This window comes from Nesoenas mayeri, assembly GCF_963082525.1.
Source record: "Nesoenas mayeri genome assembly, chromosome: 8".
Taxonomy (NCBI): domain Eukaryota; kingdom Metazoa; phylum Chordata; class Aves; order Columbiformes; family Columbidae; genus Nesoenas; species Nesoenas mayeri.
In genome coordinates, this window is record NC_137554.1 from 19,868,618 (window position 1) to 19,885,077 (window position 16,460).

The window sequence follows — 16,460 nt, forward strand, 5'->3', positions numbered from 1 at the left end:
CCCCCCGGCCCCGCGGCGCGGCGGCGGCGGGTGACGGCGGCTCGGCGGCGGCGATGGGGTGCCTGCAGAGCGTGGCCTGCAAGGCGCGGGTGCGCCGGGAGCAGATCGTGGTGTCGGACGTGTCGGCCACCATCGAGCCGGCGGCCACGGCCATCGAGGAGAGCTCGCCGGTGGTGCTGCGGTACCGCACCCCGTACTTCCGCGCCTCGGCCCGTGTCCTCATGCCGCCCATCGCCCGGCGGCACACCTGGGTGGTGGGCTGGATCCAGGCCTGCAACCACATGGAGTTCTACAACACCTACAGCGACCTCGGCGTGTGAGCACCGGCACCGGGGTGGGGGGACGGGACACGGCACCGGGGCGGGAGCGGGGGCACCGGGCTGGGTACGGCATGGGCACCCCGGCACCCCCTGCGGGCACCTGCCCGGCTCGGTGATCCCGGGCGCTGCACCTCCGGCAGCTCATGCTGCACCCCCACCCTGTGTCTGCACCCCATGGCCCTTCGTGCTGCACCCCCGGCACCGAGTGCTGTCCCCCCCACCCCGTGTCTGCACCCCCAGGCGTCACCTGCACCCGCGGCACCGTCCCTGTCCCTTTCAGACCCTGCGCTCTGCCCATGCTGCCTCAGCCGGGTGGCCCCAAGGGCTCTCCAGCTGCCTCCCCCCTCAAGCGGCGTTTTTCTGGGGCTGGGCTGCCAGCGCGGGCACTGCACGGGGATTTGCCCCCTTGGCTCGGGGTTGAAGCGGGGATGCTTTGCAGCACTCAGCAGAAATGGCTGCTGAAAAGTTACTTTTCCCAAGGCCGAGTGTGCGGGTGACTCGGGGGGACGCCGAGGGGCAAAGCTGTTGGCTCTGTCACTGTATATTCTGTCATTTGGAAGGGGTTCTTTAGCTCACCAGAGGGCTCCCGCTGCCGGTGCCTGGGGTTGCCGGTGGAGCACCGGATCCTCTTGCCACCTGCCTGCATCCTTGTGTCATGGCAGATCCGTGTGCACGTGGCACTGGAGCGCTTGGGGATGTTGCAGCAAGCAGAGATTGTCACTTGTTTGGGGGGTGGCAGCTGTGTGTTCACTGGCACTCACGGGCAGCTCCAGAGCCCAGATGCTTTTGAAGCCAGAGCTCGGGCTCGGTGGGAGGTTTCACCGAAGCTCCCGGCTCGTAATTGCCACGTGGCGATTGTCTCCCCTGCCGTAGCTGTGCGGTGTTGCTAACGTGGTTGGCAGCCAAGATTTGGGCTGGAATTCCACCCCCCCCTAGCCATATTGCAGGGATTTCATTGCAGCAGCGGCAGGCATAATTGTGGTATTTAATTATTGTACGTGCCTCTGCGCAGGCGCCTGTATTTAGAGGCATAAAAATGACGGGCTATTATCACACGAGGGGTCTGTGACAGCTTGGCCAGTGCCATGACCGCGGTGCTGCGGCTAACGAATGGGGAAGGCTGTTCTCCTCTGGCACAGGAGCTGATTCAGAAGAGGGTGACCCTAGAGACTCAGCAATGAGTTTTGGCCCAGTTGGTTTGATTGCAGGTTAATTAAAATAGTGTTGTGTTGGCAGAGCAAAGGCTTCAGCTGGCTGTGAGGGATGCGGTGAAGGAGCCGAAGCTGAATTTGTTCTCAAAGGAGGTCCTCAAGAACTTGCTGCAGGAGGGGAGAGGGTCCCTGTGCTGCTTGCCCACCTGTCCCTTGCTGGGTGCTGTCACTGCCATTTCCCTGCTAACCTGGCCTCTCTCTTCCCATTCACTAGGTCAAGCTGGGAGCTGCCCGACCTGCGAGAAGGAAGAGTAAAAGCCATCAGTGATTCGGATGGTGTGAGCTACCCCTGGTATGGAAACACCACAGAAACTGTGACCCTGGTCGGGCCTACTAACAAAATCTCCAGGTTCTCAGTGAGCATGAATGACAATTTCTACCCCAGCGTGACATGGGCAGTCCCTGTGAGCAACAGTAACGTGCCGCTGCTGACCAGGATTAAAAGGGACCAGAGCTTTACCACGTGGTTGGTGGCCATGAACACCACCACCAAGGAAAAGATCATTTTGCAGACTATAAAGTGGAGGATGCGAGTGGACATTGAGGTTGATCCCATGCAGCTGCTGGGGCAGCGGGCACGGCTGGTGGGAAGGACTCAGCAGGAGCAGCCTCGGATCCTCAGCAGGATGGAGCCCATCCCGCCCAACGCACTAGTGAAACCCAACGCCAACGATGCCCAAGTCCTCATGTGGAGACCCAAGCGAGGCCAGCCGATAGTCGTCATACCTCCCAAGTAGAGCAGCGCCGGTGTGCGCACATGAGGAGCTGGATGCTGCCAGCCTGCTGCACGTCAATGGGGTTTCTGAGCCAAAGCAGACCTCGTGGGTTCTCCTGCCTTCGTAGCTGTGCTTGGAAACGTGGCTCCTCAGTCAGGAAGAGAGCCTGGCCAACGTAGGAGAGGGATCGCTGGGCTGGAGGATTTCCCAGGAAGCAGAATCGAGTACTTCTAGGAGCCTGCAGCTGGCAAAGAGGCTGTCTGAGCTACATGACTCATCTTTCATTGCAGGGCGATGCAAGGAGCATGATGAGAATGATCAAGCCATGCCTGTGGCAAATGCTGCTTTCCACCCTGCTGGAGGCAGACGCAGCGACCGTGCCTGCCAGACGCAAGGGGTTCCTGTGGTGACCCTTCCCGCTGGGGCATGGGTGTCCCTGCGGTGTCTATACCTATGCATTTCAGATTGATAACTGACCCCTCGCCCTGCTTGCTGGGGCTGGGCGGGAGTGCTCGGGAGTGGAGCAGGGGCTGGTGGTGCCAGGGCACTGATCCAGAGCCCGGCACGAGCTGTTGTTGCTGCCCAGGAGGGGTTTTTCTGCAGCTGAGGGGATGCAGGATGTTTTGCATGCGTCTGGGTGTGTTTGGAGTAGTTGTGAGTATAGGAGATGCTGTAGCTCTTTTCCGTCTTGGAGTGAGATCTAAGGGCAGATTAGATGTCCTTTGGTTTTAAGGTGCACTAAATTTTGCAGTTCCCCAACCTTCCCCCCACCCAGATCCCGCTGGCCCTTCTCTTATGAAAGCGAAATGATTTTCAGCTTAATCAGGAGCCCATTCACCCAGCCCAGGGTGAGTGGGTGCTCGCTGACCATGGGGTACCCAAACTGGAGGTACCCTGGGACTTGCATGCTGCCACTGCGGACCCAAGTCCCTTGCAAGAAGCTGGGTGCTTGCTCAGTTTCCACACAGATGCTGGCTCAGACCCTCTTCCTTGTCAGCCACCCGTGGAGCAGGGTGGCTGCTGGCAGGGAGGCCGGTGGAGGGGACAACACGCCTTATGGTAACTCCCCAGGCTCTGCAGGGATGGGGGCTCCTCGCCATGGGGCGCAGGCAGGGATGGGGGCAGAGGCTGCCCAGGGCAGGCCTGGGTTTGCCTGGAAGGAGGAGTCAAACGTGCTGCCTTCACCTGCCTCCTGCTGCTGTTGGTTCTTGGGGGATAATGAGGGGTTTTATTTGCCTTTCTCCTCACCCCTTGCTGCCTGGATCACTGGCATCATCTGGTCTGCAGGGCAGTGCTGGTGCTGCGGGCTGCTACCTGCAATTCCCAACATGTTGCCCTTGGGAGGCAGCAGAGGCAAAAGCTGTGGCTGCGCTGCCGATGCCCTGGGTGCTGCAGATGGTTACAGCTTTTGCTGCTTTCTTCTCCCCATTGACCATTCCAGCACAAGCTCTGTGCCTCCTCCAGCTCGCACCCCTGCCTTTGCGCCCTGGGAGGTTTGTGCTGCCCTGGGGATGCGGGTGATTCCCTCTTGGAGGGTCCCACCTCCTGTCCAGCTGCCAGGAGAGCCTGTGGAGGGTCGCTGTGTTCGGCATTTCCATGCAAAGCCTTTACTGTGGTGTTTGCAGTTGGGACGCCCAGCCTGGAGCTGCTTTGCTCCCCCCGGTGTGCGGGCACATCCTCGTGGCATCGCTACTCAGCACCACCAAGCTCCTGCAAAGCTTCAGCCACAGCATGTGCTTTTCCAGGGCGGGATGTGCACCCCAGTCCCTGCTGGTGAAGGGGCTCCCCAGGCATCTTAAACCAAAAATCCCTGTGAAATTGCCGTGCTACTTATTATTCACAGTCGTGTTTGCTGCTGATTTGATTCTTTATTTAATTTTTCCCTTGGGAGTGTTGCATTTTGACGCCTCGATGCACACTTTCCCGTGCCGGGGCCAGTAGTCCTGCTTGGCCTTGCAGCAGGCTGGGAACCTGCTGCTTTTGGTGCCTACGTCTGGGTTTCACTGGGGGCTACAGCCTTGTGATGGGAAAGATTTGGAGATAGAAGGGGCTCTGAGCTTTGTTTTGCTGTGTTTTCTGGAGGAAAACTTCTATTGGGAGCTTCCTGGCATGGGAAGATGTCCCGCTTTTGTGAGATTCTGTCTGTTGTTTTGTCCTGGTATGGGATAGATGACAGCTTTTGCTGTCGCTGTTGTTTTGTTTCTCAAAAAGTGTGTGTGGCGAGGGGTTAGAAACTTTAAATACAATTTTCCTTGACGTTTAGAGGCGGAGTTGTAAGTACATTTTGGTTTGAAATAAGGCAGGTATATACTTTTGACCTAATGGGACAGAAATGTCTCTGGCAGCATCAGAGATAAAGAACCAGAGGAAAGGGTTCCCAGCAAACAGGTAGCCCCAGGATGGGCTGCTGGCTGGGAGGGGATGCTGTGCCCAGAGAGGCTGCTCGGCCAGCTCCCCAAAACCTGCGGGAAGGGCTGGGGCTGTGCTCAGAGGCTGCGTGCTGGCTGTGCAGCCTGGGGAGCTGCTGCGGCCCCGTCTGGGAGAGCGGGGATGCTGGTGTGGGGATGCCGTTGAATTCGTTGCCATTTTTTGGGATGTGCTGGCCAGCTGGATCCTCGACACATCGTCTCCTGCGACGCTGAGACAGCAGCAGCTGCCGTTTCTGGCCACATGTGTCTGCGGTGTCCCCAGGGAGGTGCTTGGTGCTGCCTGGTGCTGGTGTCAGGCTGGGTGCTGGTCCGTAGCCGCGTGCCTGCGCTCCAGGGCTGCCCTAGCCTGCGGGCAGGCGCTGCCTGAGCCCCAGGGCCATGCCTGGGTTCACCTCTCCAGGCTTGTGCCCGCTCCTCTCCAGCAGCTGGATTTGATGCACTTAACTCGGTTCGATGCATGGCTTGTGTTTGTTGGCATTTCCCCATTTAAAAGAAAAAAAAAGTTTGTAAAAATTGTTTGCAAAAAAACCTCTGCAAACAATGTTTGCAAAACTTTGCATTCGTGTTGCATATTTGCAAAAGGTGCATGGTCACGCTCGGATGGAGGTGCTGGGCGAGCGTCTCCCTGAGCTCGGTAATGCTGCATGGTGGAACCGGGTGCAGGGCTTGTGATGCTGGAGAGGAGGGAGGCGGTGGGTGAGAGCTCCCACCTGTGGGTCCAGGTTCAGCTCAGGCCCGCAGCTCTAGTGATGTGTACCCCGAGGGGGAGCCCTTTCCCATGCCCCCCTTTTGTACCAGCACTCTGTTGTCTGAGGGAGGGGCAGGTCACCGAAATGTCCACCCATGCACTTGCCCAGTGCCCTGAGCTGCGGGTGCCACTTCCCCTCCATCCTTGGGTCACTTATTTATTTATTATTTATTTATTTAATGTTTATTTAAGTTATTTATTGGTATTTATTGATGGCTGGAAGTCAGGGGGTCATTTCTGCTGCATGGCAGGGGCAGCTGGGTCCCCCCCGCCCAGTCCCTTGCGTTTCAGGGTGCTGCTGTGTGTTTGGGAGCATCGCTGGGGAGGGATCCTTGTGGTACCTGTGCTTCTGTCCCCTTTTGGAGCCGGGGAGGGAGAAAGGAGGGGAATCATGTTGGTGCCTGCGGGGAGGACACCCCGTGCCCATCCCCTTCCCACAGAAGCTCAAAGCCTCTGTGCCCCCTCCCCATGCGCTGTGCTCCCTCCCGTGCCCATCTGTATTTATTGACCTGTCCTCCTGGCGTTTCTCCATTCGGCTCCTGCTGGATTTGCTGTTGCCAGTTCCCAGGGATGGTGAGAAGAGCCAGGACATGTGGGTGTTGCTATGGAGAAAAGACCAAACCAGGTATTCTGCTGCCGCGTGGGGAAAATCGGAAGGAGGAGAAGAGGAAAGCTGGTTTTGCAGAGTGCCTTAAACACAAAATGACTTTACTGAGTAGGGGGGCTTGGACTTCTGTCTCTGGATGTTATTACCAACTTGAACAAAATGTTGCATTTCACTTCTCTGGGATTAAAAGAAAACCACTCGAGCTGTACTGGAACAAAACTCTGTGTTTGGTTGTGTCCTTCTGTCTGTCTGGCTTGCGTCTCCAGGGCTGCGGTGGTGCAGGGAAGCAGGAATTTGTGGGCTCTTGGCTGTCAGCCCCTGCCTTGGCTCGGCGGTGGGACCAGCAGCTGCCTTTAAGCCCCTAGGTCTGGTGACAGGACTCCTTTCCCCTTTGTCCTGACTTGCAGGTGGGTTCTCCGGTGTCCCGGCGAGGTTGTGCTTGCCCCGCAGTGCCCTGTCCCTGGGGCTGCTCCGAGCAGCCTGTTTGCACAAAGCTGACCACAGGGGTCTGTCCTCAGGCTTCCAGAAAATCGGGCAGTTGGTTGGAAAGCTCTGTCGCGGGGGCAGACAGTCCTTTTTCTCTTGGGAAACCAGATCAAGGCAAGGGCTGTGTGCTGAGGGAATGGCGAGAAAACCAGGAGCTCATGCAGCCCAGCTGTGGGGAACTAGGGGAGCTGCCAAACTTGATAAGGCTGAAGAAACTACACAGAAAAGGGATATCTCCCCTTTGAAATTGCAGACCCCACTCCCACTTCCCCACTTCTTGCAGAGTGAAAGATGGGGAACAGAAGTCAACCCAGAGACCAGGGTTTTTCTTCTTATAGTAAAAAATAATACATGGGAATAACGCAGAATTTCATAACAAAGGTTCATTTAAAAGTCACATGGGGAAACAATACCAATATTCACTGTATAGTTCCTGGAGGCAATTAAATATTAATATAAACTTTTTTTTTCTTGGTAATGAAAGAAGGAGCTCTCCAAAATACAGCTGTTTGGGGAAGGATGTGATCAGTGAGGTGGCCTGGCTGGTGAAGGAGGACAGCAATGGGCACTGGGAGCAGCCAGCGGCTTGGGACATCGTCCAAGGACTGACGGACAGGTGCTGCCCCAGGATCAGGCCCTGCAGGCTGCTCATTGCATCCAGCTTACCGTGAGCATCAGCCCTTCTAGATCCTGCTTGCTGTGGGGGGCATTTGTGCCCTGAGACAGCCAATTTCTTTTACAGCTGCTCATTTTGTGTGTTGCTGATTGTGCTGGGCACTGAGAGATACTGGCAGACAGCCTCTGAGCTGTTTGGTGAGCAGGTTTCTTTCTTAGCATTATATTAAAACATTGCTCATCTCCTGACAGATACCTGAGGTGTAGCTGTGGAAGAGCAAGGAGGAGTTTGCATGGCTTGGAATGTGTCTGCTCCTGCTGTGGGCAGCAGGGTAGAACCCCCCTCCCCACAGCTAACGGTGTGTTCCCTGAGCTGACATCTCCTCCTTCCCCCCACCGAGGCTCTGCCACAAAGCAAAAGCAGCAGAGCTGCCCTTGGCCCTGCTGCCTTGTCTGAAACAATGTGCCCCGAGACAACCTGCAATTCCAAAGTGCCTTATTTACAGAGCAAAACCAAGGGCACTGTGTGCCGCTGGCACCCACCCATGAGCATGGGCACACGTCCCAGCGGCACGGCTGAGGGAGCAAAGTAAATCATGCTGGGGATGCCAGCAAAGGCAGACGAGGGCTACTGCAGGTTGTACTGAAGATCAGTTTATTTGCTCTATTCCCTCATCCATAAAACCTGAAAACAACTTTCCAGCAAGAGATGAGAAAGCAGTAAGAAGTGAGACACTGGGCTCTGCAGCTCCTCCCCTACGCGTGGGACCAGGCAAAGGTGTTAATGCGTTAGTGATGGCTGCTCCGACAGGCACGCAGCAGTGTGGAACCCCCAAAACTCCCTGACAGGAGGCATGTGAGCCCAGCAGGACACCTCTCGGGGCCTGGCTGCTGATACCACGCTTCTCAACATGCCTATGGGAAAAGCTCAGTCAGTACCAACAAGAGAAACTCCACAGCTTGAGGCCCGGAGCTCCCACTGCTCTGCTAACCTCTTCTTTGTGGGGCTGATTGAAGGCAAGAAAACACCCTAGGTTTTAGTTTTGAGGGGATGAGGGTGACGGGGAGGACTGGTTTAGTATTGCAATGCGCCATCAGTGCATGTAACAGTATTGGGCTGCTGATCGCACAGTGTCAGAGGCAGGAGCTGGGCACGGGGAAAGGCTCCTGACGCCGAACGACCCACAGCTCCGCGGGGCAGGCTCACTCTGGCTGCGGGGTGTAACGCAGGTACTTCTTGCCTGACGGGAGGTCCTTCGTGAAGACTCCTTTGGGAAAGAGCTTCTTGGCTTCCTCATCAGGTAAGGTGGGCACGACCATGACACTGTCACCAGGCTGGGGAGAAAATGGGAACCATAAGAACAGCAGAGGAGCTGGCAGGCTTGGATGCAGGTGGCACGTCCTGGCTGGCACATGACACTCCCTCCCTGTCACCACTTGGCCCCAGTACCCCAGGCAGGTACCCTGCAGCTCTGCCTAGAACTGGCAGTTAAGACAGAGCAGGAGCTACGACAGGAGGTGTGAGTGATGGACAGAGTTCTGGGGAGTTTTTAATAATGCTATTGAACAGGGATGGCCACAACTAAGCAACTTCATCCACAAAGGCAGTGCTTGGCTGTGTGTGTGCTGGGCAAAGCTGGGCTGTGCCCATACTGGCCCTTCTGGGCCTAAGGCAGCGGAGCAGCAAGCCATCCCTGGGAGGGGTGCCCCACACTGCTTTGCTGGCTTTCAGTGAGGTTTGGCATGCTGACACCTGGTAATGCCCTTCCTTAACAGACAACAAGGGCAGGACCTGCCTTGGCCCAGAGCTCAAGTATTTATAGCCAGCAGGGCCAAGCCCAGCAGCTGCTGGCGCCAGGGGCCAAGGGGAGGGAGGGAAGGAAGGGAAGTTCCTATAGCTGACTCCAGACTGCAACAGCCGTGGGGCCTGGGCTGGGATCTAACTCAGACCTCAGGACCTCAGCACCCTTCCTCACCCTGTGGGTCCCCCTCCAAGGGAGGCTGGTTGATGTTTCAATGCATGTTTTCAGCACCTGGCTGTGAGATTTGCTCCTCTCCTCACCTTCCAGTCCACAGGGGTAGCGACCTTCTTGTATGCTGTCAGCTGCAGGGAGTCTACCACTCTCAGGATCTCATCAAAGTTTCTCCCAGTGGTGGCTGGGTACAGGATGGAGAGTTTCAGCTTCTTATCCGGGCCAAAAATGAACACCTGAGCACAGGGAGACAGGGTCAGGGCTGGGCAAAAGATGTTTGTCAACCTGCTCAGCCCTGCTGCTCCTCCCTCTCCTGGAGGTGGCCTCCTTGGCTGCAGGTGTTGAGACACAGGAGATGCCATGGTGGGAATCTCTGAGAGAAACAAGAAGGCACAGGTAAAATGGTATTTGCTCTGGGAGTTCCTGTTTCTAATGACAGCTTGTTTTGCTCCTTGAAATGTTTCCTCCCCTTGACCTGAGCCCTTCTAACGCAAGCACAGGAGGGGAGAGGGAAAGTCCAGTGGCTCAAGCACTTTTGTCCCCTCTGTGTTAGGACAGGCACAACCAGCATGAGTTAGTGGAAAAAGCAAGATGGAGCTACACCAGCAGGCCAGCGCTGACAGCCTCTTCCTGCAGCACAACCCACGGATCTAGCCCAAGGAAGTCAACCCAGCTCCTGAAGATGGTCAGATCTATCCAAGTAAGCTGTCTCCATCTTCAAGCCCAACCCCACAGACACAGCACAGGAGAGCAGGTGATACCTACCGCTGAGAAGTCCACTGTGCAGGGGTGCTCCAGGGCCAGGTACTTACCACACGAGCCGTCAGGGGCATCCCGTCCTTGTCCTGCTCATCTGGGTCCAGCATGCCCAGCTTAACAGCAAGCTCCCGGTTGGCATCAGCAATGATGGGGAAGGGGAGTTCCTCCTTGGGTTGTTCTCCATTGTATGCGTTGATGTCCTGCAGAGACAAAACCATAGGCATGCTTAGGCCCCCTGTTGTGGGTACCACCCCAGGAGACCTCCACACAGGCTTTACGTGTGTGGAGCAAACTCCTGCAGTGAGGCCATGCAGAAACATGTTTAGCAGCTGCTCTGCAGGAGCTTGTGACTTGCTGGGCCCCAAGGTGTCAGGCTGGGACAGCAAAGCCAGGGGCTCATGGCCTTCCATGAAGTTTCTCTGCTTCCAGAAAGCAGGTGACAAACCAGAAACCTGTGTGCCAGGCCAGGCTCTGCCTTGTTCTCAGAGGCAAGTTGTTAGGCTGTCTATGCTCCCACTCTGTTGCTCACCTCTGGAACTCTCCATGGACCAGCTGCTTTACCCAAGTAGTGGGTATGGAGAAAGAGGGAGGTCCTGCCTGGGCTGGTGACATAGGGAGATTTACTCACCTTTCCCTGAGAACGGAGGTGCTCCTCCTCCAACCTGAGCAAGTCACTCCTAAATTACTTAACTAAAGGCTTTTGAAAACAGTGTGAAAGTCTAAATGCAGGTGCTGGGACACCACATGCTCCTTTCTGAACCACAGCTGGGACAGAAAACCATCCTCTTCCCCAGCTGTGCAGGCTCTCCCTTGCGACCATGGTTTATGAGGCTGCTCCCTGTGCTAGTCCAAACTTCACCTGCTTCACAGGGAAAAGGTATTTTGAGCATCTCTGAATCTAGTCTGGACTTGGCGAGGGCATTCAGGCTATGCTTGTGGTTTGTGATACCACCCACGTGGCTGATGCTGAGCCACAGCAGGGCTGGGAGGAACCTGCTCAAGGTGGCACAAACAGAGCAGACACCAGCTTTAAAGCAAGTTTAATCCAAGGTTTCTGCCCCAGAACAGAGCTGCCTGTTCCTTCCACCCTCTTTATGCTACAAGGGGACAAAACTGACTCCAGTGCTGATGCAAGCCTCCCACACAGCACTGTGGTGTGTTATCAGCTGAGCTGATAATTGAATGTACAAGTCTTTTCGCCTTTCCCAGGCTTTGAACGCAGGGAACAGGCTGTGTCCTGCTCAGAGGGAAGGGCTGGAAATGCTGCCCCTTGGCACTGCCCACTGAGGCTCAGAGTGGGCAGGTCCTGAACTGCTCCTCAGCTCTCCTAGGCTGATGGTGGTGACATAAGGCATTGTCACCCTACCCTAGGTGCTCAGGATGCTTCAAGCAGGTCAAGTGATGAGCATGTGGCAAGATGTTTCCTTTCCAGCTTTTCTCTTTTCTTGCCTTCTACTCAGGGCTTCCTGAGTCAGCACTGCCCTGCAAAAAGGGCTGTTTATCATGGCTGGGTTGTGGTCAGGACTGTCTTGGAAGGAGGGAATCTGTTCTGTTCTCCTGCAGACCTGCCTTGTCAAAGCAGAATAGAGAAGGAAAGCAGAGCCAGAGAGGCTGGCCCAGGCAAAATGAAAAGAGCTTCTGAGAACCAATATCTGAATCCTACAGACTGTAACTAATCCCAAATGCATGTAATTTAATGACCCGGGGATCTTTGTACAGAACAGCCTCACAAACCCTGCCCTACTTTGCAATAAAACACCTAAGACTCACTCACTTCCCTATGAGCTATTTTTCTCTCCACAGTCTAAGCTGAAACCAGACATCACTGGAATGATTTATTCACCCCGCGACTCACCAAGGCAAAACATCCATTGCCAGAGAGAGCACTGAAACCTCCTCAGCCACACACAGCACATGCCAGTCAACCCTGCTTTTGAAGCTCATGCATTTTGCCAGCCCTTGGAGAGGCAGAGTGCAGCCTGGGGAGGCAGGAGAGGGGGATCAATCCACAGAACTTTCTGAGGGTCTGTGGACAGGCTTGTCCTGAGTCCTGGAGCAAGCCTCTGGGTCTTGGCTGGGGACAGCTCAGAACAGCAGTGATATCTTTGGCTGGGAAAGCAGAGCTGAGCAAAGTGACATGAGAATTATTGGCTACACCCCGGTCCCACCTTTCCAGGTCACATCTGCCCTCAGAAGTTTAGCAGTGGAGTGAGTAGACATTTCTTTGTTGTTTCATGCAGGATTTCAGCCATTCCTCCTGCCCAGGCTGTGCTCCAGATAAAAAACAACTTCATCCTCATTATTGCCAGGAGCTTCATCCAAAGAGAAAGCACAGGTATGTAAAGGAATGTTGCACAGACAGGTCTGCCTGCCCAAAGTTTTGCTTACTCCTAGGACTTTTCTCCAAGTTAAGATTTAGTGAAGGAAATTGCAGTTTCTAGATCCCAATCTAGCATTTAATGCAGACAGCTTTTGTTCAGAGACAGACAGCATCTGCCAAGGCTTGGTAGCTATGTTAAGCTCTTTTTCCATATGGCTGGGCAGGAGAACCTTTGGGCACTGCCCCTGGTCTCAGACTTGCAGCAGACCTTAACACCTGCCTTCTTAGTTCAGCTCTTTGGCTCTCTGAAGTTCTTCTCTGCTTTGTCAAGGACAAAGGAAAAGGATACTGTACGGGCAATGTCTGAGAGCAGAGAAGTCACATCCCTGTCCTCCCTTACACCTTCTATGATGTACACGCACTGCGTTCATTGCTCCTCCATGATCACCACACTGCTCATGGTGTTGCAGCCTGACACATCCTCCTGTTTCCAGGCTAAAGAACCTCGGTTGGTTTTGCACTGAAGCAAACCTGCCTAGATCTGCAGGCAGTTTTGTTCCCCCTCTGCACCTTGTCTTGTTCCCTTGTAGTCTGCAAGATGGGCTATTTCAAACACAGGCTGCATGGAAGACTCCAGTCTGCTATAGATTTGTCCTCACTAAGAGGATCTTTTGGTCTGGAGGACTTTTACAGTTTTCTTTTTGACAGATGCTGAGCTGACATTTCCATACGACTGTCTCTGAGGCCTCTCCCAACCTGACAGAAAGCTCAATGCAGCTTGGACCACTGCTCTCTGCCTTTCTCCAAGCTTGTTCTGGAAGGTTTTCCAAACATGCTCCTCAGTCAGCGTCATAAGGATGTTCTGCAACTTCCCCTCGTTTTACCAGAGGCTGTGCTGAATAATTTCCAGCATCAGCAGAGTCAGCTCATTACTCATCTCTTTCCCAGATCACCCGAGTATGCTGCACTCCACGCATCCCTGCAAGAACCTCAAGGGAGCTCAGCGCTTCTCCCCCTTGACACAACCTATTGCTTCCCCCTTTCTCCCTGCAGAAGATCCTGCCCTGCACAAAGCTGATGTCTTGGAAAAGCCTCTTGGAAATTAAAAGCCAGCAACACCCCATAGTTCTACAAAGTGCTTTAGCCAGCCAGGAGACGAGATTCCCTTACAAAAGCAAAACCCAAACTTTTCAGTACATTTAATGGGATGTTTTCTGCTAATTTGGCTGGTGGTTTCAGCCAGTTTGACCAGCACAGAAACCTCATTATCTGGTATGGGATTTGTACACTGTTTTTTCCAGGCTTGGTGGGACATTGGACATGCACGACTCAGGTATGAAGGTAAATTTAAGAAATAAGGCAATTAGGTAATTTCTAAAGACATGCAACAATATTTGTATGTGGAAATTTCTCACCTTTACTACCTCTTATTGAATGCATCACCCCTAGAAAATGTGTGAGAACATTCCCAATTTTAAGAGCAAAGAAAGAGGCAGCTAATTGACTCAGGGATTTCTACATTCTGGCCTTAACCGTCTGAAATGCTTGTCTTACACCCCTACTCGCAGTGAGCCCTGCAGTCATACTCCCTGGCAGCAAACCATTGCTGAGGCGGCATTTGGAGTTTTTCATTAGTTCCTTTGATGTCCTTTCAGCAAGCTCTTTCATTCCCATTTTTTTTATACTCCCTCATGATGGTTTTATATTTAACATGCTCCTATTTGTGGTTTTATGTTTAACATGGCCCTGTTTGTTCTCTGGTTTCTCTTCCCTGCCTGGGCATGAATTGCACCCTTTGAAGCCAAGCTGATCACTTCTGGTGCCTCCCTCCTTGTTTTATGTTCTTTCTTTCTTTTTATTATTTCTTTGAATGTTTTATTTATTTTATTTTCCTGTTTTATTACAGAACTTTCTGAGGGTCTGTGGACAGACTGCCTTCCTCTGAGCTTTTGGCACCACTTTCACATACATTTTACCCTTCAGATATTGGTGGGAGAGCAGTAATACTGTTTTCCTTGTTTCAAAGTGTCAGTGCATAGAGCACCTTGGACTTTCTGGAGCACTTCTTGAAGCTGGAGCAGACGTTCCTGTTCCTGCTCTGCATTTTAGCACCTCCTGTCCTATACGCTTAGAGATCCACGTGTCTTGCGACATCACCCTCAGCAGATACGTAGTTCCAAGCCTGTGCTCTGTCCTGTCTAGGCTTTTCCTCTGGCTTCCAGAGCCCGGCAGCAGCTCAAGCTCCCCTTGCACCCCGCCACGGCCCATACCTTGCTCCAGGAGAGGTGGTCTTGGACACTGTCAATGGAAAGGGCGATCATCTTCACGTTGCGCTTCTTGAACTCGGGCGCCAGCTTTGCCGCCCGGCCAAGCTCAGTGGTGCAGACGGGCGTGAAGTCCCTCGGGTGAGAGAAGAGGATGCCCCATCTGAGAGATGAGAGCAGGAGATGGTGTTAGGGCCAGACATCGTTCCAGTTTGTACCGCGGATTAAAAGCTGTATGGATAGCACTGCACAGAGACTAGTGTGGGAACAGCTCCTCTCTCTGCCAAATGGAAATCCTGTCCTGGGAACTCTTTCTTCCTCATTGCTAGAAACCTTCAGGAGATGAGCCCTGTTCATCGTGCTCTGAGAACCTCCCCGCGCTTTGCTTCCCCTCCAGGATCCCCAGGGAACACTGGCATAGCCCACCCTTCCTGATGTGGAGCTGGACACCATGTGAGGAAGTCTGGGGAAGTCACGTGTACACTCTGTACCCCCGAGACCATGTGTGTGAGGGCACGTAGATGCTGACCTGCTGGCCAAGCTACTGCAGAGATCGTTACTGATTTACGAGGCTATTCACCATCCTGCATGCCTCATTGATCACCGTGAGGAGAAACACCCACGTCTATCATGCTGCTTAGAAGGATGGTATAGGAGCAAACCTTAAACGAACCGCTGCTGTGAGCTGCTGAATGTACTTAATGACAAAAATAAGAATTAATCAGCTAACAGGGGAGGCCAGAAGTTAACATCACGTTATGGCTACAGTTACATGAGTACTGCCACCTCACTTTTGCCCACTGCTTCCCATCTGTGGATCCTGCAGTCTTTCGATCAGGAAAGCACAAGTCACCGCACTTTACAGCTAAGGCAAGGGGCGCACAGAGAAGGCACTTAAAATTCCCTGCCAGGGGCTCGTCGCACCATTTTCCAGCTCAGTGGTCACAGGGCTCACTGCATCGCTCTTCCCCTGGGCCCCAGTGCATACAGCTGCAGGACACAGCAGCCAGGGAAAGCGCTGCCTGAAAGATTTGGGAACGGAGCTGGAGGGATCAAGCGAGGCAGCTCTGCCCGAGCCCTGCAATTGCCATGGCTCGCCGTGACGTGAAAGGGCAGCCGCCTGGCTGCTGGTGCTACAAGTGCCTTTATACGGGAATAAAAAGGCAGCAGGTAAAATGGAAAAGCAAAGCTTTTTTTTTTTTTCCCGGTCTCACAAGAAGCGGAGTCAAACGCTGGTTCAGGCCGGCAGCGCATCCCGGCAGGTGGTGCCGCCGGACACGGGGCACCGGGCTGAGCGCGGACGGGGCTCCAGGAGCCCCCGCTTCCCCCGCCGGGGCTCACACGGCACCGGAGCCCTTCGCCGCGGCTCCGTGACACGGCTCCGTGACACGGCTCCGCACGCCCGGGCTCACACAGCACGTACGTGACAAACGAGCTGTTCTCCGGCACTGGCCTGGGTTAAGCGCGGCTCAGCCAAGCCCAGCTTTGCCCTTCCCGGGCTCTGCCGTTTTGGGAGCGGCTCTTCTCCCCCGTGCAGCCCGGACGGGACTGGCGGCTCCGCCCGCTCCGCGGGCCAGGCTGCGCACCGCTCCCCGGGAAACCGCGGCTCGGCCCGCCGGCGAGGGGGACAACCGGGGACTGTGCCCCGCGGGGCTGCGCGGTGGCCACCCTCGCAGGGCCACCCGCTGCCCCGCTTCCCCGGCACCGTGGAGGGGCCGGTGCCCATCCAGGGGTGCGGAGCTGTCTCCGGTCCCGCTGCCCCCCGCCCCCTCCCGGTGCTCACGAGTCTCCCAGGAAGTCGTGGAAGCGGATGCGGCCCTGCGTGGTCTCCGCCTCGAAGTTGGGCGCCTCGTCGCCCAGCAGCAGGCCCGGCATGGTGGAACTCCGGCTCCGCTGCGCTCGCTGCCCGCACCGCCTCTGCGCCTGCGCGGGGACACCGGGGCGACCGGGCCACTCGGGCGGACACGTGACGGGCGGTCGCCGCCTCCCTTTACGGCCGCTGTCGCGCTTAG

The 16,460-nt window shown here is 55.1% G+C and overlaps 2 protein-coding genes across 2 annotated transcripts; one reads left to right on the forward strand and one right to left on the reverse strand.

The window, feature by feature from the left end:
- The first annotated feature begins 19 nt into the window (after nt 1–19).
- On the forward strand, nt 20–2,701 carry FAM78B (family with sequence similarity 78 member B). Its single transcript, XM_080349214.1, has 2 exons — nt 20–316; nt 1,746–2,701. Exons 1-2 carry the CDS (start codon nt 54–56, stop codon nt 2,266–2,268), a joined length of 786 nt encoding a protein of 261 aa, XP_080205340.1. The 5' UTR covers nt 20–53; the 3' UTR covers nt 2,269–2,701.
- Nucleotides 2,702–7,770: 5,069 nt separating this feature from the next.
- PRDX6 (peroxiredoxin 6) lies at nt 7,771–16,389 on the reverse strand. The gene is made up of 5 exons (XM_080348651.1): nt 16,232–16,389; nt 14,455–14,611; nt 9,918–10,064; nt 9,195–9,341; nt 7,771–8,467 (listed from the first exon to the last, which is right to left on the reverse strand). The coding sequence occupies exons 1-5, from the start codon at nt 16,321–16,323 to the stop codon at nt 8,336–8,338; spliced, it is 675 nt and encodes a 224-aa protein (XP_080204777.1). The 5' UTR covers nt 16,324–16,389; the 3' UTR covers nt 7,771–8,335.
- Nucleotides 16,390–16,460: the final 71 nt, after the last annotated feature.